The 24,718-nt window shown below is 35.0% G+C and overlaps 1 protein-coding gene across 4 annotated transcripts in view; it reads left to right on the top strand.

Moving 5' to 3' along the window:
• Window positions 1–19,089, top strand: part of CPSF6 (cleavage and polyadenylation specific factor 6) — a 33,832-nt gene extending 14,743 nt beyond the window's left edge. Inside the window, exons 5-11 of one of the 4 annotated variants that reach the window (XM_086712853.1) lie at window positions 228–401; window positions 532–642; window positions 1,087–1,591; window positions 3,823–3,938; window positions 4,447–4,600; window positions 7,331–7,520; window positions 14,201–19,089. In XM_086712853.1, coding sequence (XP_086568979.1) covers window positions 228–401; window positions 532–642; window positions 1,087–1,591; window positions 3,823–3,938; window positions 4,447–4,600; window positions 7,331–7,517 — 1,247 coding nt within the window. In that variant the 3' untranslated portion in view covers window positions 7,518–7,520; window positions 14,201–19,089. Of the gene's footprint in view, window positions 1–227; window positions 402–531; window positions 643–1,086; window positions 1,592–3,822; window positions 3,939–4,446; window positions 4,601–7,327; window positions 7,521–14,200 lie in introns of all 4 variants that reach the window. The other 3 variants (XM_086712851.1, XM_086712855.1, XM_086712854.1) reach the window with 3 other exon arrangements.
• Window positions 19,090–24,718: the final 5,629 nt, after the last annotated feature.

Below are 24,718 nucleotides of genomic sequence, written 5' to 3'. Positions count from 1 at the left end.
ACTGGAAATACATTTAACTCTGGATATTTTGAGACTTCAAAAGAACTTAAGTAGATGTGAATGTTTCCATCCAGTACTTCTCATGTAGTTTGGACAGGCCCAAGACATCTGCAAGTTAGTATATAGCATATGTGAACTTTGAAGTAGAGTTATTTCTAAATAACAGTGGTTACATTTCAGAGGACTATTTTAATAAATGCTATTTATGAGTATTTGGATATTTACAGCTACACAATCAGGACAAATGTCTGGGGAAGGTAAAGCTGGTCCTCCAGGAGGCAGTTCACGTGCAGCATTTCCACAAGGTGGTAGAGGACGGGGCCGTTTTCCAGGGGCTGTTCCCGGTGGGGACAGATTTCCTGGACCAACAGGACCAGGAGGGCCACCCCCACCTTTTCCAGGTAAAATTTTTCTTAAATTACCATGGATAAAATGTGTCTACCTTAATACCTCTTTTCCTTTTCTCTCTTTTTCAAGTAATGCATTATTAATGTGACTTACTCTCCTTGTTATGCTATTTTTGGAATCCAGGAAATTTGATCAAGCATCTTGTTAAAGGAACTCGGCCTTTGTTCCTGGAAACTAGGATTCCATGGCATATGGGGCACAGCATAGAGGAAATACCCATTTTTGGCCTAAAAGGTCTTTATTTTTCTCCAAACTTGCTTGACTTATATATAGAATATTTACATCCGTCTTATTTTCTTACCTCTTAAAAAATCCTTTCAAGACCATTTTTCCTTGTTTCACTTTCTAGCTTGGCATCAGAGTAGAATATAAGGTGGGTGATTTCACTGTAAGAAGTGTGTGTACACTGAAAGATGGAAACTATCTCTAAGCATTGTAATGTTTATTAACGTTTTTTGTTTCAATAATTTTTCTTAAGCATAAATTGAGCTGGTTAAAATTGTAAAGATGTACTTCACTTTCATAGTTGTTAGTGTAGCATTTACCATATGGGTTTCATTTAAAGAGAAAGAATCTTGGTCTATGAGTTGTGTTTTAAAAGTATAATCTTGGCATTAAGGTTAAAATACCTTATTGAAGTGGTTTTTTCTCTCTCCTTCTCTCTCCTCTATTCTATAGCTGGACAGACTCCACCACGTCCACCCTTAGGTCCTCCAGGCCCACCTGGTCCACCAGGTCCTCCACCTCCTGGTCAGGTTCTGCCTCCTCCTCTAGCTGGGCCTCCTAATCGAGGAGATCGCCCACCACCACCAGTTCTTTTTCCTGGACAACCTTTTGGGCAGCCTCCATTGGGTCCGCTTCCTCCTGGCCCTCCACCTCCAGTTCCGGGCTACGGCCCCCCTCCTGGTCCACCACCTCCACAACAGGGACCACCTCCACCTCCAGGCCCCTTTCCACCTCGCCCACCTGGTCCTCTTGGGCCACCCCTTACTCTTGCTCCTCCTCCGCATCTTCCTGGACCACCTCCAGGTGCCCCACCACCAGCTCCACATGTGAACCCGGCTTTCTTTCCTCCACCGACTAACAGCGGCATGCCTACATCAGATAGCCGGGGTCCACCACCAACAGATCCATATGGCCGACCTCCACCGTATGATAGGGGTGACTATGGGCCTCCTGGCAGGTAAGTCAGTATGTATCCATGACAGTAGACTTGGTGTGTTATTTGATCGGTAAAAAATACTCTACGTTTCATCGCCGAGGTTTGTTTTTGTTTTTGTTTTTTAATTATGGGCTTTTCCCCAGATACTTCATTTTCTATATTGTTTGCTCTTCTTAGAAGGGGCAGTATCATATGATGAAAACATACTAAACAGCGTTGGGAATAATCCCCTTCCACCACTTACATAGATGTGTGATTTAGAGCAAGTCACTAATTCATGGAGATCCTTTCCATTATTTCTTAAGTTAAAAGAGGTTAATAAAGATAGTAATAAAGATAATTTAAGTGAGCAAATGGGATCCTCAAGCTACTTTTAAGATTTTAAAGTGAATCTCATTTACCTTTGATGATACTACTCAGAGTACTAAAGTTTCCTTCTTCGTTTTAGGAATTCGATCAATTTGTTGGATAGGTACTATTGATTCTCGTTGCTGATCAGGAGTCCCGACTATCAAATTACTAACTTTTAATTGAAATGGAAACATTAAATGATACACAAGTATATTTGGGTAGACAAACACTTGTAAAACACAGTTGTGGAAATTAAAGTAATTAATGGTGATCCTTGGAGAAGAGCTAGGTGAAAACCATTATTTCTTTTTTTTTTTTTTTTTAAACCATTATTGAAGTAAATGATCTCTTAGCCCCCTTCCAGAGTAATTTAAAAACTATCCATACTCAAAACATAATTTAGAGAGCTGTATTTATAATCTCTAAGAGCCATTTGAATTTGCCCTCTTTAATTACTTCTGAGTTTGTCATTTGATTTTATATTTTTAAACTATCACTGTTAAACTACTTTGTACTTTATTTTGTCTGAAAATGTCCTGAAGGAATGGATTTGAGAATCTGCCTAATTCCATGCAGTTGCACAGGCATATGGCAATAAATTTGATGTTGTAAACAAAGCACATTAACCATTATCTGTTCATAGAGGTTGCATCTTTATGACTGCCAAAAATGGCTCTGTTTTCTTTAGAAAATAACTACTGGGCTAGTATAATTTCTTCTGTTCACTTTAATTCCAGTTAGTGACTTCATATTAAGTGTTCACCTTTAGAGGACAGGCGTGGGTTAGGTGACTTGGTTTGATTATAAAATTTGAGTTTCGTATCTTTTTCCTAACATAGTAGAATTTTGATAGTATTAGGTTTTCAAGAATTGGAGGGTGATGGTTATTTATGACTAATTTTTTATTGAAAATTGGAGAAAACTCCTCTTACATGAGATTTCTTTTTTTAAGAGGGATAGAATGGGCACAAGTCACAGCATTTAGTTGAAATTATACATGGATTTTGAACAACTTCTAATTTGGTCAGGATGTCTATAAAGTTTTGGGAATGAGAGTAATACCTTAAAAGCATGTAAAAAGTTAGATTAGCTGTTTCCTCATTGTATTGGAATGAACTGCTGCTGCTTCCCTCAACTCAGTGTCCTACCTTGTAACTAGTAACTAAGATGGAAGAACGCTTACCTTTTCCTGTACTGTACATGTACAGTTGTTTTTTTTTTTTTGAAGTATAGTCGACATGTAATGTACATGTACAGTTTTCATAGTTGTCCAGCAGCTTTAGAAAGTTTTGGCATTTAATTCACTTTTTTCCAACAAATGTTTACACTTACTATCTTTTATTTGCCAGATACTCTTCTGGGGATTCAGTGGCAAACAAGATGATCTAAGATCTTGTCCCCGCCTGAAGTTCTTTTAATTAATCAGACATTTGTTATCCTTCTATTGTGAGTTGGGCCCTGTGCCTAGAGGATCCAAACAGAAATGTAACCAAATTCCTTGATTGTGTAGGGCTGTAGTTTTTGCTGTCAACATTTAAATGTATGTATATATAAATAAAAGAGCTAATAATGTATAACTACCTTATGTTATAACATTCAGGACCGTTTATTATGTATGTTTTTGTATGACTGAAAAATATTATAGATCTGTAAATACATTATCCCTGATCTCCAGAAAGACAAGGTTTCCAAGCTGCTACTTTATTTCAGCTGAAAGGTAGTGTTGAAGAATTTTGCTTAGACTTGCTCTCTCTGTAAGGTAAATAGCATGCTTCAGTCTGGAAAAGTAACTACTAGCTCTAAGACACTTGTCACAAGCAACTAGTATGAATTGTTTTATACTGTTACAACTAACTGAAAAATCTGTTGAGTGCAACTTAAGGTTCATTTTTATTTTAAAGGGAAATGGATACTGCAAGAACGCCATTGAGTGAAGCTGAGTTTGAAGAAATCATGAATAGAAATAGGGCAATCTCAAGCAGTGCTATTTCAAGAGCTGTGTCTGATGCCAGTGCTGGTTTGTATATTTCTTTCTATATTAATATTTCTTATTTATGTTACTAGGAATGACCTAAAACTATGTGCAATCTTGAAGACTGGTAATTTATATTTAGCATTTATGTTCATATTTCCAAATCATTACCTGTATTTATTTAAAAGAAATTGAGGGAAGTGATGTGTCACAGTGCAGTGAATAGACCCATAATTTTAAATTCTTATATATGGATTTAAATTTTAGTCCTGACATGTAATGTGTTGGGGACCTTAAGGCAACTGATTCTCATATTTACAAATTAATAACCTGTGCTTCACATGTCTGTAATAATAAACAAACTGTGCTAATTTTACTCACATAAAAGCTTTTTACAAATGGTGAAGCCCTTAAAAAAGAAATGAAGATGTCTTCTGTAGTTACTTTAGTGTTCTTCTTTTATAAAATACTTTATCACTTTTATCCCAAATGATTTGGGGGTATTTTGGAAACAAAATTTATTTCATTTCAACCCCTCTCCTTTGCCTCATAGGTGATTATGGGAGTGCTATTGAGACATTGGTAACTGCAATTTCTTTAATTAAACAATCCAAAGTATCTGCTGATGATCGCTGCAAAGTTCTTATTAGCTCTTTGCAAGATTGCCTTCATGGAATTGAATCCAAGTCTTATGGTTCTGGATCAAGGTAAAACTTTCCTGTGTCATGTCTATTTAAAACTATTATGTTACAGATAGAAAAAATACCGTGTTTGAAACTTTAAAATAGGACTTTGATTTTACTTATTACTGTTCGTATAGCAGCTAGAGTTAGATTGTTTTCTTTTGTTTTGAATATTGAATCAAATGTCAGGTGTTTGCTTTTAAAACCCTTCAAAAGGGGCGTTGGGGTGGCTCAGTTGGTCATGTGTCCAACTTTAGCTCAGATCATGATCTCATGGTTCATGGGTTTAAGCCCCAGTTCGGGCTATCTGCTGACAGCTTGGAGCCTGGAACCTGCTTTGGATTCTGTCTCCCTTTTCTCTCTCCCCTTCCCCAGCTTGTGTTTTGTTTCTCTCTCAAAAATAAATAAACATTAAAAAAAATAAAACCCTTCAAGAAGTTTTGGTTACTCTTAGAATAAGACTGTAAACATTCAGGCACTGTGTGATTCCTGCCTGTCTTCGAAGCCTCATTGTGTACTTTACTCCTTGCTCACTATTCTGTAGTCACAATGGTCTCCCTTCTCTTTTCCTTGATACATTAGCTCTTTACCACGTCACTGTTCTATACCGTTTTTTTTTTCAAGTTTATTTATTTATTTATTTAGAGAGAGCATGCGTGAGTGGGGGAGGGGCAGCGAGGGGGAGAGAGAATCCCAAGCAGGCCCTGCACTACCAGTGTTGAGCCAGGCTCAGGGTTCAAACCCACGAACTGTGAGATCATGACTTGAGCCAAAAATCAAGAGTCAGACACTTAACTCACTGAGCCACTCAGGCACCCCACACTTTCTATACTTGATATTCCTTCTGCTGGGAGCCCTTTTTCCTCACTCTTCACAAAGCTGACTTCTTATCCTTCATGCCTCAACTCAGTCTAACTTCCAGGAGAGATCTTCTCCAGGTTACTCTGTCATGTTGTTCTTTTTATTTCTTTTATAGTACTTATGGTAATCTATTTTTTATTGCACATTTCTCTTCTCTAGAACACATGTTGGAAAAGGGAAGGGCCTTACCTGTCCTGTTCACTACAGTATTTCTAATGACTAAACAGTGTTTGGTACAAGATGGGTGTTAAATAAATATTTCTTGAACAAGGAAGTTAATGATCTGTTCATATTTTCTAATTAGGTAATTCCTTTTTTTTAGCAGTGCAGCTAACCTTGAAATTTTGCATATATTTGAAAGGTAGATCTTTAATCGTTATGTAATATTCATAGGTCTGTCTTTAGTGTACTCCAGTGTTAGAGTCTTCATTAAGATAAGGGAAGGGAAAAAAAAAAAAAAGATAAAGGGAGCTTGTCTTTGTCATGATACCCAACTTCTTAATTACTACCTTCATGACCCAGTGTAAGTAAGGATCTTTGTATCTAAACAAATGTGTCATAGCTAAAGTCCATATCTTACCTAGTCCTCTTTTTAATTTTTTAAGTCCTAAGTAAGAATTGCTTTCTTGATCAAGGAGCTTAGCATCTAATAATGTTTGCTAAGTCTAGCTGTCTGTTACAAAAATACAAAATAGATGGTTCGACTTACAGGCAGTTGGATTTCCTTTTTGTGAATTTCAGAACTTAGCAGAATTTCTAAAAGTATTTTAGGAAACATACTTTGATTAAATTACCTCATTTTTATTGTTTGTTTTTTTCGAAGGTAGCTCATAAAACGTTTCTTTTTAATAACAATGTGAATTATTTCCCAGTCTTTTCTAGTGGTCATAAATACTAAGTTTTGAATTCTGTTTCCCACCATGCCTTCCAGCTGCCTCCACCCCTGAAGCAAACATATATATTATTAGAAAGTTTCTGGGGCACCTTGGTGGCTCAGTCAGTTAAGTGTTTGACTCTTGATTTCGGCACAGGTCATGATCGCACAGTTTGAGTTCAAGCCCCACATCAGGCTCTGTGCTGACAGTGCGGAGCCTGCTTGGAATTCTCTCTCCCTCTCTCTGCCCCTCCTCACTTGCACTTTCTTTCTCTCTCAAAATAAATAAATAAAAACTTAAAATATTAAAAAAAATTTCTTAGTGGAGTAGCACTCATGGTAAATCATATTTGGGTTAGTTATAAGTCTAAATTTGATACTACATATAGGTTTAGGTAACCTGTTAATGGGTGGTAATTTTATATACTTATCTCATTGTGTATTGAATAGTTTCATGAATTTTATGCCTAAAAAAACTATCTTCTATGCAGTCTTAAGTTTGAAACAAGTTGTCCTTTGAAGTTGTTTTCTCCCTTTACCTTTCTGTGTTCCTTCAGTAAACACTACATGTCTGATGCAGGCTATTAGATGTAATAGATGATAAGATGTATTGCCCTGGTGTGTCTGGATCCCAACTTGGGGGTGAATATTTTTAAAATTGAAATTTCTGTTTGTGTGGTGGGGGGGGGGGGGGGGGTTGTTGGTTTGTTTTTGGGAGAGGGAGAGAGAATCTTAAGCAGGCTCCATGCTCAGCACGGAGGCTGACATGGGGCTTGATCCCACTGTTGTGAGATCATGACCTAAGCCAAAATCAAGAGTCTGTTGCTTAACCAACTGACCCACCCAGGCGCTCCAAAAATGGGATTTCTCATTCATGCTTACAGGTGAGTCAGTAAGTCATTACTGGAAGTTCAGGATATCCTAAGTCTAAACTAGATTTACAAGGAATTTTTTGCTTTAGGTAGTAAATACTGCTATCCACTTACAGAGAGCATTAATCCAGTAATTTCTTTTAGAAGACGTGAACGATCAAGAGAGAGGGACCATAGTAGATCACGAGAAAAGAGTCGGCGTCATAAATCCCGTAGTAGAGATCGTCATGATGATTATTATAGAGAGAGAAGCAGAGAACGAGAGAGACACCGGGACCGGGACCGAGACCGGGACCGAGAACGTGACCGAGAACGGGAGTATCGTCATCGTTAGAAGGTGGGTATTTCTTGTTCCTGTTATATGTAGCATATGTGTTGTTAACAGTAATTATAACTCCAAGGCTATTGTTTATACAGTATATACCTACATTTTAAATGGTCCAACTACTTGTTCTGAATTTAATCTTCTGGAAACCTCTCAGAGAAATGACAGGTAAGTAATGACAGGTAAAAAAAAAATTTGACCTTTTACCCTTGAATATTGCTGAATTCAAACTTTTAGATTGTTAATGGCCTTGCTTTAGCAAGAAAATAATCAAGAGGACTCATGTCTACTTCTAAAATCTAAAAATGGGAATTGTCATAATTACATACATAGTTTGCATGTAATTTGAAATATAAAATACAAGGAGTTAATCCACACACACACACACACACACACACACACACACACACACACACACACAAAATGTGCTTGGGCTTTTAAATTGAAAGTTTCTCTCCTTGAACTAACTCTGTCCCTAAAACTTTTGAAGAAAACCTAACACTATAATAGTTTATAATACAGAAGGATGATTTCTTAGCATTGAAAGCGCTTTTGTACTTAAAAAAGTATTCCTTAGAAAAGACATTTTTCCTGGCATATAATTTTTGTTTTAAAATAAAAAAAACCATATCCTTTAATTTGCAAAGAAGATACGAAACTTAATTAAAACGGGTTCAGGGTACTCCATATCTAAGAATTTTAAATTGTATCAAATCATGCATCCCAGGTTAGAATAACCTTGAAATAATTTTCTTTGATGTTTCATTCATAAATCATAATCATTGTGTCTTTTTTTCTGTATTTTAAAACTATTTCTTGTGTACATTTTTCATAAAGTGGGAAGTTGTCTGTTTATACTTCATTTTCACGTGTAATTTTATTTTTATATTTGTGAACAGCATTTATTCATGTGAAAAGTAGGGGCAAGGCACTATAAGGTTTGTGCATGTGACACAGTTTATTCTGTAAACAAAAACTTTTTCTTTATGTGTTGGTGGCATATCCAAATTAAATTAGGTGAAAACAAACCCCTTATAGGTAACTGCACTTTACACAATTATTTTCCATAGTCATGGGAAACACTGAAAATTTACTCATGCAGTTGTTAGTATTTACATTGTTATGGGCAGAATGAAAGACTAAAAGTGTATGTAATTCTGTGACAATAGCATTTTCTTTAATAGATATATTTTAGCAAATGAGATCCTTTTTAAATAATACAATTTATAAAATAAGCATGTAAGTCTTTATGGTATGTAAGCTATTACATTATTTACATATTAAGGGCTTTTTGAAGTGAAAAGACCAGTTTAAATACTTTTCTAGCATTTTGAGTATGCATCTTGAATATTTATCAAAACGTTAATTTTAAAATAGTTTTCCATGTATGGTATTATAGAACTTAATAAAATCTCGAAACATTAATAGCCAAAGCATCTTTCACTTTTAAAACTGGGCTTATTGAAATTAATATTGCTTTTGGATGTAAGGATTAAGTGTTGTGTCATGTAAATCTAAACACTAAATTTTAAAAATGTAGTTTTTTTTCCCCCTTGGCCGGAATAGATCTTAATACCATATTATGAAAAAATTCTCAGTCCATCTGTTGCTTAAGGTGAATTATAGCCAATTTATTACTTGAAATGCTTAATTGTATCAACCATTTCACTTATAGTAAGATACAGTTTCTACAAAGAAGTTACGCTTTTACTTAGACTTTGTTAGTTCTCAACAAGCTTCTAATTCCTGAAGGCATGATAAGCAAAGCTTGCATACATCTTTAGTCTTCTCCAAGATTGGATGTGCCCATCAAGGACTTCTGAACCAGATTAGACTCAAAGTTAATTAGTTTCTTCCTGGTTTTAGTTAAACTAGCATAGTCAGCCAAGTAAACTCCTTGAAAAGTCCATTGTTAATTTTAAATACTTTGAATTAACTAACATTACATTCCAGTAATGGGCACACCTAACTATACCATGGCTTGAGTTTCATTACATTCAGACATTAACTATGAATTCCTAACTTGCAAACTATTGTTGACATTTTTCTTAATCACTGATGTGTACCATACCAGAATTCCCATGTTTTGTTTGTACATTAATCAGAATTGAGTTGTAATATTGTTATGTGCCTTCATCCAAGCAAAAATTTACATAAGCATTTCTAGAGCAAAAAATTCTGTTATCCTGGATTACTGTACCTTTGCAATACCAAACAGTATTTATTGCGGATGTAGTTGTGAATCAGAGGGGTGGGGTCTAGGATTAAATATATTCAAGTGAAAAACTTTTAAACAAACAAACCTGCACATTTAATTATTACCATAATAGGGTCTGTTGACCTTTTTAGAAGTTTTAAAATATGAGTCCTTTTGAGCTTTCATGTAAATCTTAAACGGACTAAATGGAATACAAGTAACTTGGAAGCTAACGTGAATGTCAGTAAGCAAGCGTGTATATAAATAAAACAGTAATGTAATTTATTATTAAATTGATGAATGGCTATAAAAGGGCAAGTTCTTAATTTAACTGGAAACTTAATGATGTTGGTAAGCTGTTATTGTCTGTCCCATCTTAATTTTTTTTTGTGTTTGAATTGTTGGTAATGTTAATTGCATTCTCTCATTTAAAATATGTATTAATTTTCTGAAAGCATTCAGTATCTAAGTTCAAGTAGGTGATATTTTAATGGGAATACCAGTATTGTAAATTTTCAGTATGTAAATACACTGTATTTCATATTCTGTAATTGCTGCCTCTATTCTCAGACCACTCTGAGCAAAACACAAGTAGTTCAGTGTTTTAAGATTGTACACTTCTTATAGAAATAATTTTACTTTCATGGTTGAGTTATTTTCTTTTAGATTGCATTCCTCTTATTACTTGTTTGGAAAAATGCCACACAGCAAATTTCTGTTGATTCAGTTTTTCTTTGTGTACAAAGAGTGATGAATCCAGATTATTTTTTAAAATACTCTTTATTCATGCATTTCCTCCCATGAGGTTTTACATATTTTCAAATCAATATCCATTTCTTTGATAAAAATTTTAAGCATCTTGTATGAGATATGAATTAAATAACCACATTTTTGGTAAGATTGCTTTTTTCCCATATATATTATGTTTTAAGTTGGTGTTGTCATTGCACAAGATTTAGGGTGCTTCGTTCGCAGTCTTTAATTGATAGTTTCTCATTAATTGGGGGGGGAGGGAAGCCAAAAGATAAAAAGTTTTTTCTTACATGCTAAGATGTTTCATGTCTTTAAGATGTAGTGTTACTTAGAGGCTAATGTGAAAATTAAGTTATCTTTAATTAATGAATGATACTGGTGGAAATGATATTTAAAAATTATTTCTGCAACTCTTAAGTCATCTGAGTTCTGCCTCATATTGTCCAGCCTTGTGTTTGTGTTTTCCCATATATCCTAACTGCTCTGCTTCATCTGGATATGCTAGTTCTCTCTTCTTTTGCTCTGAGTTTCCTTGCTTTTAGTATTTGCAGTATCTTACTACATGGCTATCTTAATTGAAGTGACAGAGGATAGGAAGTAATCCCTTGAATGGATGTGTAGTGTGGTTTTTGCTCATTGTGGTTTAAGAATAGGTTTTGTTTACAAATGATTAATGTTCCCTGTTAAAAGAAAATTCAATGCCAATGTGAGTCACCTTGCTCTCACCTTCATCTCAATGTGAAATATACTACCATTGTTGTAGTTTGTAAACTAGATCATTTTGAATAAGTAATGTTTTGAATGAATATTTAGTTAGCATTGTTTAAAGAAAACCTAATAACCAAAAAGGCGGACGTGTGCCATATATGGTATCCAAATTTACTAATTTGCCTTCTGTGGTAGTTTGTTTTAATCCTCAGAGGAAATTCTAAATCACATAAACAGCTTAATTTGAAAAAATTTGTTTGTGAAATTTGGGGGGCAAAGATGAGTTTTCTTTGTGGCGAAGTTTATTTCCATAGTGAACTGCCTAGAGCAACAGTCCTGTATGTTTTATATATAGTGTAATGAAAGACTTTAGTTAAAATGAGGTAAGTACTATGTCCACAGGTAGAAAGAAGGAAATACCAAATGTTGTGGTAGTAAGGGAGTTTTTGTAAATATCTCCAATAAGCAGAATTTTATATAATATGTTTTAGTCAGCACAAGAAGAATTTTATATTCAGATACTTCATATTTCTTTTGCCCACTCCTTCCCTATTCCTCGCATTAAGGAGAAGTTGTCAGAAGAGAAAAGTGAATTTTATTTCACTGAGTTAATAGAATCACATCTCTAAAATTGTAGTAGAATTCTATTCAGTTAATTCTTTTAATTCAATATTAATGTGAAAATCTATGAAAGGTCTGTGTCAAGTATGTATTTTAATCTTACTAGAAAGGTGAATTTGCCACAAGTTTAGGAATACGGATGCTAACAAATTTTCTTAGATAAGTTTCTAACAGAAATGCTCATAATTTGAGTTGTTAGTATTGGCTTTATCTTACATTATCTCGTTATACAGGTGCTTCTCTGAATTGAGATTTTACTTAGCGCTTAACTTTATATACTTCATTAAAGAGCTGTAGATTCCATTTGTTTTCTTAATTTCTTATCAACTGTTTACATAGATCTTCCTTTTATAACTGATAGCTAAAACTAGTAATTGTGTGGCTTTGATATTAACATATCTGACTAAATGGTATTCTGAAAACATGAGCATTGAATGTATTTGTCACTCTTTTTTGATATCTTTGTTCATGTAGATGTCCTAGAAATTTGAGAGTATAATATGGGATTGGATTATTGGAAATGGGTTGTATTGCCTTCAAATTTGCTTCCGTTTGAGTTTGTAAAATTTGTATTTCCAAATGGATAAATGTAAAGTGTTTAGAAATAGAAATAAAAACTGTCAGACTATCCCCCAGATTTTATGTCTGTATGGTGAAAATGAGAGACTTATTAATAGTAAAGGTCTACCTATGAAGTATAATCAAGCAAAAGATGAGTGCATTTGTCCTGCATAAAGATGTGTGTTACGATTTCACGAACAGGGTTCTCTACATAAAATGTAGTAAAATTCTCCTTTGGAGTGATTAATAAGATAAAGTTGCAGTGTATGCCATATGTTTTTTGGAAGGATTGGGTATTTTTGTTTTGCTCACTGTGACTTTAAATAATTTTCCACTCTTAATGACCAGATCTCTCTTCTATATCTCTCACATCACAACAAAAAGGTTAGGGAGATAACATACTTTGGTAGTAAGATTTATGAATTTCAGAGTAGTGCATCTTTTCAGGTTAGAACATATTTCTTATCTTTTCTTTAATACTTTAATACCAGGGGTTTTTTTATGCATTGCAAGGAATAAAAATAAAACCTATAAAAGCTGCCTTTCTAGATTTTTTTTTCATGAAATAATTCTACCTAAAGTTTCGTCAATATAAAATAAAGGTATAATAAAAGGTAACATTAGCAATGGTTTAAGTATCTCGTTGAAAAATATGGGCAAATAGAAATTATTTAAGAGAAAAAGTCCAGAATTATAACAGCTAGTGGTTGTTTTTTTCTTTTGCGGTTGTAAAATTTAGGTTTTCACTCCTAGGCAATGTGAATGCATATGTATATTGATGCTCTTAAGATGGTTACAGCCTAGTTCGGGAAGAAAGGACATAAAATAAAACATTTATAGTTGTGACAGTATTAATTACTCTTAATTATAGAGCAGAAAGTATTTTCCAATTACTTTTATGGCAAGAATATCACTAAATATTGTGCCCTTTTACCTTTTACTACATCATCTTGCTGAAATGCTCTCTTGGAATTTATATTTTAAATACCTCGTGTTTCAGTGATCACTTACATGCAAGTTAATTGAATGCTGCTTTTGTGAACCTCTACCTGAAGTTTGCTATTTATGTATTCTTGAAATTTCAGTTTATCAAATTTATTGGTTTTTTTTTCTTTATGTGAGTTTTCAATGAAATTTATCATTGTAGATTCTTATTTAGTGTGTTTTGGGTTAGCTTATCTAAATACGTTAGGTAACTTTACATTAGAGTGAAAGTAAAGTTAATGTTTTAAATTTGTATCACGTCTGAAGATTTGTACGTGGATGTCATATTTATTTAAATGTGCATATTGAGCTATATATTTATAAATTTTATCTATAAATTTTGTAACATGGAACAGTTTGATTTATAATTTGCAGAAGTTCCTGTATGCTGTCAAATAAATACAACTAATTTGTAAAATAATTTATTGCATTTTATATTCAGTTCACATTTAATTGTTAATGAGTTATATAGAATTGATATATGGGTGAATGAAAAATATTTACATTAAAATCATTCGAGCATTTCCATTTATTTTTGTAGTATGCATACTTTAGAAAATGACTTATAAATGTTTCCATCATCACAGAAACAGCAGCTGCTATATTTTCCTTTCTGTTTCAGTCATTAAATTAATAAGGCAGTAATAACTAAGAAGAATGAAATGAGAATGTGTCCGTTTTAATCATCACATAAATTGGGAGCATTTCTCCACCATGAAGGCAGCTACTGTTTCAGTTAACTTTTATTGTGTTAGAATACGTAACAGTGAAGTAGATGCACGACTTGTGTATGTATAGTTAAGCCAGCGTTTTTCTGTGTATTATGGGGAATAGCAAAATCTACATCACAAATTTTGACACATTACAGCTGAAGGAAGAGGAACACCTTCCAAGACAAAACAGTCTTCATGGGGGAAAAATGACGCTTGTCCAGCAGTTTGCTTCTTGTGATTGAACTGAACCTGTAAGGATTCATGGATAAAATGAACAGGAATAGATCTGAATAAAGCAAATCTGCATAAATGGTAACCAGTAGCTCTACTTTTATTTTTTATGTTGCTTAACTGTTTTATTTGAAGGAAACCTGTGTGATTTAAAAAAAAGTTATAGCTTTTGCAACTTTATTACTGGTTATATACATTTGGCCATTCTAATGTGCAAGCAATTGGAAAAAACGTCAAGTAAATGCTTGTTTTTATAGTAGTTTGTTCTTGTTAAAAATGTTCATATGATAATGTCTGTAAACAGCACCACTTTGATTACAATAGATGTAGTGTTGTAATAAACTGTTCAATGGGGCTGATGTGTAAAGCTGTTCAAGTTATTTGATGTTTACACCTCAGGGAAAGTCTTGTGTTCAGCAATATCTAAAGATAATGTTACTATGACATTTATACTGTCCTTTAAAAAAGCATTGCAATAGCGGTTTTGGATATGCACCAATCTAATCTTGCGTTCAGTGAATTAAACATACTAATTAAGTGTCTCTTGCCCTTGATTTTGATATTAGAATAGGTGAATTACATGGATATTTAATATTTCTATATTCTGCTTTTCTAGCTGTTTTTACCTAGTTAGCTTGTGATTTTGCTGAATGGTATGTAAACTTGTAAAGTTTCACAGACATAGCAATCCAGTCGATGTGTTAGGGGTCAAAAAAATTTTTGTGGTTTTAACATTTTAGTAAAAACCCATACATGATTTGCTACAGTAATGCAGCTTAATTACAACACAGATGTACTGAAACGCTTAATTGTAAACTGCTAGCATTGAAGAAATATTTTGACAATTCTGATTTGATGCGGCAGTTATTTGCTGTTTTATATTAATAGTGCTTATGGTTTATTTTTGAAGCCATGAGCAATGTAAATACAGCCGTGCAGCAGACAAATGTGAGTAAGGAGAGCATTTAGTTTTATTTTCTGGTTACTATAGATTTTGGAAGGATGTGATGCTTACTGATCTCGAGTTGTATTCTCCTGTATGTGTAATGGGTGATTATAGGTGTACCCTGTCACCACAGTTTAAGGAGTCTTGTGTGTGTTCATGCAGCCTTTTGATTCATGCTAGAGTTACTTAATCAAAGATTTTTTTCAAATCTGCCTTGCATATAGACCCACATTAAAAGCACTTGGCTAGCATGTGTTCTTAATTGCAAAATTAGCATAGGCAGAGTGTCAACTTGATGGGACACTTGTATAGGAAGGTCATTCCGAATCATTACTTCAGAAATTTGAGTTGGATTCCTAAGCAAGTTAATTTGTTTTTAATGTTTTTAAGATCTGATTATCTGAGAGCTCTGGTAATACACATTGGGTATTTAAAAAGATAGCCAAATTTCAGGACAGTGCTTAAAGTATTTAGGTACCCTAGATATGATGTCATGTGCAACTTGTAGAAGCCCTCCAGAGATCTGCACTGCAGTTCTTCACGTTCATTTTGTCCGCTATCACACTAGTTCTCACAAAATGACCCGTATTATTGCTAGTTTTATTTTAAAACATTTTGTGATTGGAGTATTTGTGCATGAGATCACTGGCATTCATCAGAACTGTTTGCTCTCAGATTCTTCAAGTGTTCTATCTTGTTGAAAATGCAGTTGCCTTTTTAACATTATTTGAGAGTTGTATCAAAATCAGTTTTCTTGTTTTGTGCATAGGTGTTGTTTTGTCATTCCTTAGCTTTATTATATTTTAATTACAATGCCCTAATGTGAAGAAGTGTGGACATAAGTATATTACAAGGGAAATTAGTTAATAGTAAGCTTAAAAGGTAAGTAAATGTCCATGAGAGTAAGATATTCTCTGAGTTTTTAAATGGAATTATAAAAATCTAACCGCTTGAACTTGAGATGGAACTGGAAATTTTGTACTAATTAAATCCTTCATTTACCTTTTCATTTTTTATCAGTGGAACCCTTTAATTGCTCATTCTGTTTCACTCTTCTCCCTACGTGGCTGATCTCATTACGTGACTTTTGTTGCAGACAATGTGAGTGTACTAGAATTGTTTGCTGCTAGTCCCATTGTTTTTAAATGATGTCAGAAGGAAACAACTTTGGTTTGGCCCATTAATTTTTAGTCTTTTTCTACCTGGTAACACATGAATGTATAGCAGTAAAGGTGAAAATTGCAAGCCTTGTTTTATTCTTCATATCCCCTCTGTTGTCTGGGCTAATGTTATTCAAAAACTCTTTCTTTCTTTTTTTTTTTTTTTTTAAACATGTAAAAACAATCCAAAGAGATAAATCATTACATACATCACCAAAAAAAAAAAAAAAAAAAAAAAAGACAGAGAGAAAGAGAGTTTCAGAGACCTTTTCATTTCTTAATAATAATTGTAGTGAATATGAAAACAAACTTGAGTTTAACTTTGAACCATAGGCATTTATTAGTGCTATGCAGTGACATTCCTTTCAGCCAGTAAAGTTACGAATGACTGATGCAGCACCTCCGTGGTATTGCTTCTGAAGCAACACTCAATCGAATGTGCTGCTTTTAGTTAAAGGACATACATTTTGGAAAGGATATTCCATTGTAAATTTGGAAGTGTTTATTTTGTCAGTTTTCATAACCAAGATTTGGAGTAAGTTGCAATGGCTGTTGATCATAGTTTAGCCCATTTAATGGCCCCTTTCCGTAGAATATTCTTAAGCAGTTAACTACAATTTGAAGTTCACAGATAACTTATGGATTGTAGCTTAAGGTATTATTTTCATTTAATTCTCCTGTGGAGAATATTGCTTTGTTTTTTACTAGTTTAAGGTCAGTTCTTAAAACAAACACAGGATTTTAATGAATGTTGTATAACATTTTATAGTGGAAGGGGGAAATTGTTGGAAGGGTAAAGACGTCTCTTTCCCTCATGTATTTAAATGTGCCAATAACCTAAATACATACTGTTTTATACAATGAAATGCTACTTACTACGAAACTTTCTGTTGGAGTGCTCTCAACATTTTGGTTTTCATACCTGAATGGTCATTGCATTTTTCTGTATTTTATAAGGTGACTCCAATTTTGTGTTTTAAGCTTCAGCCTGTTATTTTAAGAGGAAGTTTATGTTTTGATTCTTTACTGAGAATACAGTATTGAGAGTCTTACTGTTTTACAGATAACTGCCTTTTAAATTTTATTCATTAAGTTCATTTGCATCCCATAGCTGTCTGTAAATGTTTCCTGCAGTTGTATGTACTCAAATGCACGCTTATCCATTGTACATATTAGACATTTTTTGTGCTAAAGTATATTAAGTGGGATTTTTGTAGCAAAGCATTCTATTTTTCTGTTCTTACTCTGTGTGTGTGTTGTTTTTTTTACATTAACCTTCAGTTTAAACACTGGAGTATTTATTTCATTTTTTAGCAACTTGACTCTTAGAAGCCTTAGACTAATTTTTAATAAATATTCAACCAAAAATTATAAATTTAAGATGTGGCCTTACATATAGCATTCCTTGTGTTTGTAATGTGAGATTTTTGATTAGAGAAATCAAAAGATTCTGGATTAAAGTTTCACTGTAAGTTGAAATAGAAAATGTGTTAAAATGTCTAGGCTTCTGGGAGGAAGTTCTTTTACTCTTCTTTCTTGGCATTAGAAAGAAGCAATATGGATTTTTATGAATATTCAGGCAATTGTATCCAGTTTCGATTGATTTAGGTTTGTCTTAACCGATGTTCTTTAAAATTTCAGGTTGTTGGCATTCATTCTGAGTGTGCAGCTATTGTGGTTTTTGTATGGGACATACAAACACTTGGTTAGGTATAGACAGATTTTCATGTTTTAAAGACTTCTTGCTATATTAACATATTGGAATAGGAGTCTTTTAAAATATTAGATAGAATTTAACTGAAGTCACACAAATCTTGAAATGGTATTAGCAGATAGTAAATACTACAGAAAGTTTTTCATGTGGGAGCATCCTAAAACTCTGCCATGGGTGTAAATGTTTGCATTAATTTCATAATTGGACAGACCCTGCATTTAGTAAAAACATTTCGTTTTGAAGATGTTTTGTTTTTTTTTTTTTTGGTCACACTGTTACTGCATAACACTTCTCAGCATTCTGTAAGTTATATTATTTTAAAATACAATGGTGAATTCATGTTTATTTTTTTACTTTGAAAATTGTAGTACTCAGGTGGTATTTAATGGGAAAGGATCCTTGGGGTAAATCATAATGTATTCTAAGGAATGCATCTATAACATTGATGACTTTAGCCTTAAAAAAAGGTCTATTCTTACTCTTCTTCCTCTTCATCCCATGGTATATTAGCAAAGTAGTTTACAGCCTTGTACAGCCTTATATAGTTGTTTTACAATTTTTAATGGAAAGCCCTTAACAAAAAAATTGTATCATATTCCCAGTATCCATGAATTAACTGAAATCACGGTTTGTAAATAATTTGTCTAATACTAGAAGGCCAAAGAAAGTCTTAAAATTTTAGCTATTGACTCTGGTGACTTCACAATAAGATTTCTGTGCAAAAGGTAAGGTGATATTTGATCAAATAGACATCTTTTTGGTGTCCATGAGAACTAGACTTCCATATTAGCTTCTATTAAAAAGCTCATTCCATTTTATTAAAATGTTTGTAATTGCAATTTTGTGTTTAATGTTTATTTTCTGTCTTTTCTTTCTTTAGCATTTAGGTGACTGTTCAGCAGTTTGCTATATGGCCATTGTTGGCCTTAAACTGCACTAGTAACAAGCATGGTATTTATCTTGTATTAAAAATAAAACACGGTTTTGATAATACTTTACAGTTTGTCCTTTTGTTTGATTCATAATTTAACCATTGTGTCTGGTTTGAATAATTCATATTTTTTGGCAATACACAGTATGACAGAAGTTGGACTCTCATCTGTATTTTGTCTTTAAGCCAGCCTCCTAGTTGGTTATTTTCTTCTGTATTGGCATTTTGATGGTCTCTAAAGCAGATGATTAGGATTAGGAACCTAAAATTAGGATTTAGAAACCTAAAACAGTTCTAGGCTGTCTTATTCTCAAACCTAAGATTCAGATAACGTTTGTCTAGTTTTCGGGGATTATTGACCTTCCTAGACTCAAGTCAAGTAAAAATGTTTCTAGATCACAGCAAAACTATTTTACCAGCTAGCTTGGAGACAATATAGAGTACTTTTAAACAGTAACAAATTGTGATTTCAGTAAGGATTTGTATGCCAGGTATTAGGCCCCAGGTTAGAAAACCTGCATGCGTCAAAGTATGTTGAAGGTAGTAAGTCTATAAACAGTCCTAGCCATATGAGGAAATAAGTTACCATTACTAGGATCCATTTCCATGCCCCCGTTAAAACTGTGTTTCGGGTTTTGTTAGTTTCCCTATTACTCTTACATGTTTACATTTTGAAGAAGATTGCATTCATTGATCATCCTTTCATTCAGTTGAGACTCTTGCAGAGAGTATTTGACTGAAAGAAAGATTGTTAGGAACATTTTTTAACCCAGTGCCACATAAGACTCCATAGCAGTCAGTCAAGGCTTCATTTAGTGAAAGGTGGACTTGCGGCTTTTTTTTTTTTTTTTTTTTTTTTTTAAAAAGAACGAGCAGGGGAGGGTAGGGGAGAGTATTTAAGTGAGCTCCACACTAAGCGTGGAATCTGACATGGGGTTTGATCAACCACGACTGTGAGATCATGACCTGAACCAAAACTAAGAGTCAGACATTCAACCGATTGACCCACCCAGGCGCCCCAGATGGACCTTTTCTTTTAAAGGATTTGTAGACAGAATTTTCCCAATCTAGTTTTATTACCTAACCATTACCATGAAACAAGAAATGTTAGAAATGGTTTCCAGTGCTTCTGTTTCCATCTTGTCTCCCTTTTATATTTCACTAACAGAGCGGTTGGATTTTTATATCAGTTCCCATCAACTGCTGTTGTAAGTGCCAGATAAGGGATATATACATTATATATCTTACCTTTCAAAAATCTATATTTAGCTTTATACGAAAACTTTAGAAAGTAGGGTTTACTTCCTTAATGTTAACACCGAGACCTGAAGAACGAATAAGACTTGGTGAAGGGGGAAAGGAGATCCCTTCTGGTCCAAGAGGTTTGCACAAAAGGGCTTTTGGCAGGAGGGAGCAGATTAGTAGGAATTGGAAGAATGCCAGATTGGCGCAAGTGGGAAGTGAGAATCATTAGCTTGTGTATGGGTTTCAGGAAAAAGGCAAGAGCCAAGACGATGGGGCTTGTAAATCACAGTAAAGATTGCCCTCTTCTCCCCCCCCCCCCCCCCTCTCAGTCGGTTGAGCATCCAACATTGGTTCAGGTCATGATCTCGCTGTTTGTGGGTTTGAGCCCTGCATCAGGCTCTGTGCTGACATCTAGGAGTCTGGAGCCTGTTTCGTGTTCTGTGTCTCCCCCTCTCTCTCTGCCCCTCCCCCACTCACACTCAGTCTGTCTCTCAAAAATAAACATTAAAAAATTTAAAAAAAGAAAAGATTGCCCCCCCCCCCCCCCATGATGTGGAATCGTTGAAGTTTGAAGTGTCCCGTCACTAGCATTTCAAAACTTTTTGGCTATAAAATTAAATCAGTAAAAGAATAGATCACGTAAACCAGTGAAGCCATTACAGCAATCTTCAACTACAGGGAGATAGGATAATAGAAGTAGAGAAAAGTTGATTTCATGAAAGACCTAGGAAACTGAATTGATATACTTAGTGGATGTTTAGATAGGAGGTGAGAAAAATGACTTTGACAGCTTATGTAATGCTATGTCATTGCCCAAGTCAGGAAGTTTTGGAAAAAGATGTGGAGATAGTATGAATTTAGTGCCTTTTGAGATCCAAGAAATAGCAAGAGTAATTTGTTACATGGTTTTGGAGTTTTGAAGACATGGGTTAAAGCCATAACTTTGTAGTAAAATAGAGAAGAAACCATCGAAATGGATGAGTCTGATACAACTTCAGGTTTCTGGTTTAGGAAATGATGCTCATTGAGATCAGCAGTAGGAGAGGAAGTAGCTAATTTTTGTTGTTAAATTTAAGCTCTATACCCAGCACGGGGCTGCAGTCATGACTCTGTGATCAAGAGTCCTGTGCTGTATCAACTAGGCCCACCAGGCGCCCAGAGGAAGTAGCTTTGGATTAGAAGAGAAACATTCCTTCCTCAGGAGGGAAGATAACAGATAAAAATAGGGGCACCTGGATGGCTCAGTCGGTTAAGTGTCCTACTTTGGCTCAGGTCATGATCTCACGGTTCGTGGGTTTGGGCCTCATGTCAGGCTATGTGCTTCGGATTCTGTGTCTCTCTGCCCTTCCCATGCTTGTGCTCTGTGTCTCAAAAATAAACATTAAAACACACACACAGAAGTTTGGGGGCTGTGTAAGTAGGTGGTATAGATTTTAAGACCTGTCTAGTGACTTCAAAACAGTTGAGGACATTGTGCAAGGGTTTGTGGTTTAAGTTTGGGAGAATAAACTGATGTTGATAGGTTTGTTGGGACTTAGTCTAGCTGAGAGCAGGCTCCATTTTTGTGGTGGCAGTCCACTTAATAACACATTCAGTCACCCATAAGGTAGGTAGTTGGGTCAAGTTCTGGGATGGGAAAGGCATTAATAATAGTTTTTATCACTTTTCTGTTTAATGGTTGTCAACCCAGCTGCAGAATAGAGTTACCCTCTTGATGGTTAGTTGGTTGGTTGGTTTGATAGGGGGAAAGGTGCCATCAGCATTTTTAGAAATGGCTCTAGTACCTATTCTCTTAGTTTATTAAATCACCGTAAAAGATAGATAGTATTCTTTTTCAAGTGAGCCAGTAGGCTCTGAAGAGTTACCTGACTGCTAGCAGAATGGTGAGTCGAAGTTAGGATGTGTTTATGACTTTTCGGTTATTTGCTGAATGCTATCAAACTATGCCCCCGCTCTGCCATTAGTGCTAATTTAAAAAGCTATTGATACCTGAACTGTAACCATTTAGGAACATACTTCTTTAGGGGCTCCTGGGTGGCTCAGTCAGTTAAGTGTCTGACTTTCTTGATCTCAGCTCAGGTCTTAATCTCAGGGTTGTGAGTTTAAGCCCTGTGTTGGGCTCCACACTGCGCATAGAGCATGGAACCTACTTTAAATATATATTTATATATATTAAATATTTATGTATGTGTATAATTTGGGCATCGACTAAGAAATTGGGCTTCACCCCAGTGCAGTATAGAAACTTTGGTACCATTGTGTATCACTTTAGTTTTTTTTATCCCCCAAACTGACTAAGTCATTTTACATTATTGCCTCGTCGGATTTCCACAGGTAGGGGATGGGTTGGGTGGGGAATCACCTTAAATGAAAATACAAACTAAAGAATTTTCCTAATCATCTAATCTAAGAATGTGCTCAATTTTCTAGAAGGTGATTTGCAGAATGTGAAGGCTAGAGCTAATTGTTACTGAATTTAGTGATGGCTGGTTTTCAGTTAATAGTATATCCATTGTAAACACTTGTCTGTTGCAGTTATTTTTATGCAACTCAAATTATTCCAGGATTTGTAAGCTTTAAGCTCTTTCATATTTCACATTACTTATGAAAATGCTATGTGTATCTGTGCCCACTGGGAGACTGCCTACCTATAAGCTTCCATAGCAGTCTGTTATATGCTGTCCTGGGCTTTCTAAATGATCTGAGTATGTGAATGGACACTAAAGGGAGGATGGAGATGGAAGGAGCAACTTCTCATCTCCGTTGAGGATACCTGGTAGTGATCCTACCTAGAGTTACCTTCTACCAGTTGTTATCCCTGCTTACACAAATACTGAGAACATGCCCTTTTATCAGAAGTTGATCTGTTAGCATAAATAAGCAGATAAAGCTGGGAGTCATAAATGGAGACTTTCATTTAAATTTTATTACTCCCTACATCCTTCCTAGTCTTTTGCTGTTTTTCTTCCCTAGACGTTTAATTGGGGTTACTCTGAGGATGTTTAGCCTCCCTGATGTCTCCTGGCTTTGGGTATTAGTATGCTGTCAATTTCTAAATTTAGATTTCCAATTCAAACTTCAGACCTTTTCCCCAAACTGTCTACCAGACACCTTCAATATCTAATAGGCACGTCCAGCAACATGCCAAAACTGAACTCTTCACCGCTCCCCCACCATCTGCTAAGCCCTCAGTCTTTCTCATTAGCTAACACCCAATAGCATCATTTTCATTCCATAGGTGCAAACTTTGCAATCAGTCTTCTACCTCACATCCAGTATATCAGGAGATCTTTTTGTCTATAGTCAGAAAATACCAAGAATCTGACCACTTACCACTTCCACTGCTTTCGTCATTTGCCTGTATTACTTCAGTAATTCCAAGAGGTCTCCCCGCTTTCTGTTCTTGCTTCTGTACAATCTTTTCTCAGCACAAATGTCGATTTTTTATCATGTCTCTTCAAAATCTACAGTGTCTCCGTTTTTACCAGAAAAGCTCCAGTCTTTATATAAAGTTTCTCCACGATTTGACCCCTGTTACCTCTCTGAGCAGATCTCCCAATACTACTCTGTACTCCCTGCTCCTTGCATCCCAGCCACTTTGGCCTCATTTTTTCAGATAGGCCAGACATGCTTCTGCCTCTCAGCCTTTTTGCAGGGGCCATTTCCCCTGCCTGGAATGCTTTGGGTATCTGCAAAACAGTGTCATCTTAATGAGGTTTATTTTCACCTTTCTATTAAAGAACAGAAACCTGATAACTCTTTTACTCTGCTTTATTCTCCCAAGCATATATTAACATATGTTCCCTAACACAATACATGGTATGTTTGTTCATTAGAATATAGAAGCCCACGAAAGCAGAAATCCTCATTTTAGTTCCAAGTTCTTAGATCAGCGTGTGGCACATAGACGTTCAATAAATGTTTGAATGAATTAATGTCTCAAGTGCAGGTCTACCACATTACCTTTTAGCCAAAGCCTAAATAGGTATCCCCCAGTTTGCAAAAGTTTGCATTTATGCTGCTTCACTGTTGTGAAAGACCTACATTAGTGCCTGTTTTTGCTAACCTAAGGAAATCTGAAGATTTTTGCTTTGATGAAAAAAGGCAAAAGGTGAAAATAGTGTTGAGCATTTGTTTTACAAGCCATTAAAGAGGCTGCATGCACCCTGAGCCGCTGAGTGGTACTGTGAAGCTCCTTCCCGGGGAACTACGCTCCACAGTGAACTGCCAATGCTTTGAACTGTGAGCATCTGTGCTTCATCTTGATTTATTTTGTACATCCTCTAGCAAAACGTGTCCTAAGCCTGAGGTTATCTTTTGGGCCTGGGAATGCTCAAAAAGTTTCCCATATAAATTAAAGGTAATTCCTTCACTTTATGCCGTCTTACCTCTATTTTTGGTTAGCGGGGAAACCTGTAATACTAGTTGTAAGAGCTGATTCAGCAG

Source organism: Puma concolor, chromosome B4, assembly GCF_028749965.1.
Source record: "Puma concolor isolate L17-30 chromosome B4, mPumCon1.1.hap2, whole genome shotgun sequence".
Lineage (NCBI taxonomy): Eukaryota > Metazoa > Chordata > Mammalia > Carnivora > Felidae > Puma > Puma concolor.
Note: the sequence above shows the minus strand (reverse complement) of the source record. Positions and strands in the feature narration are given on the sequence as shown.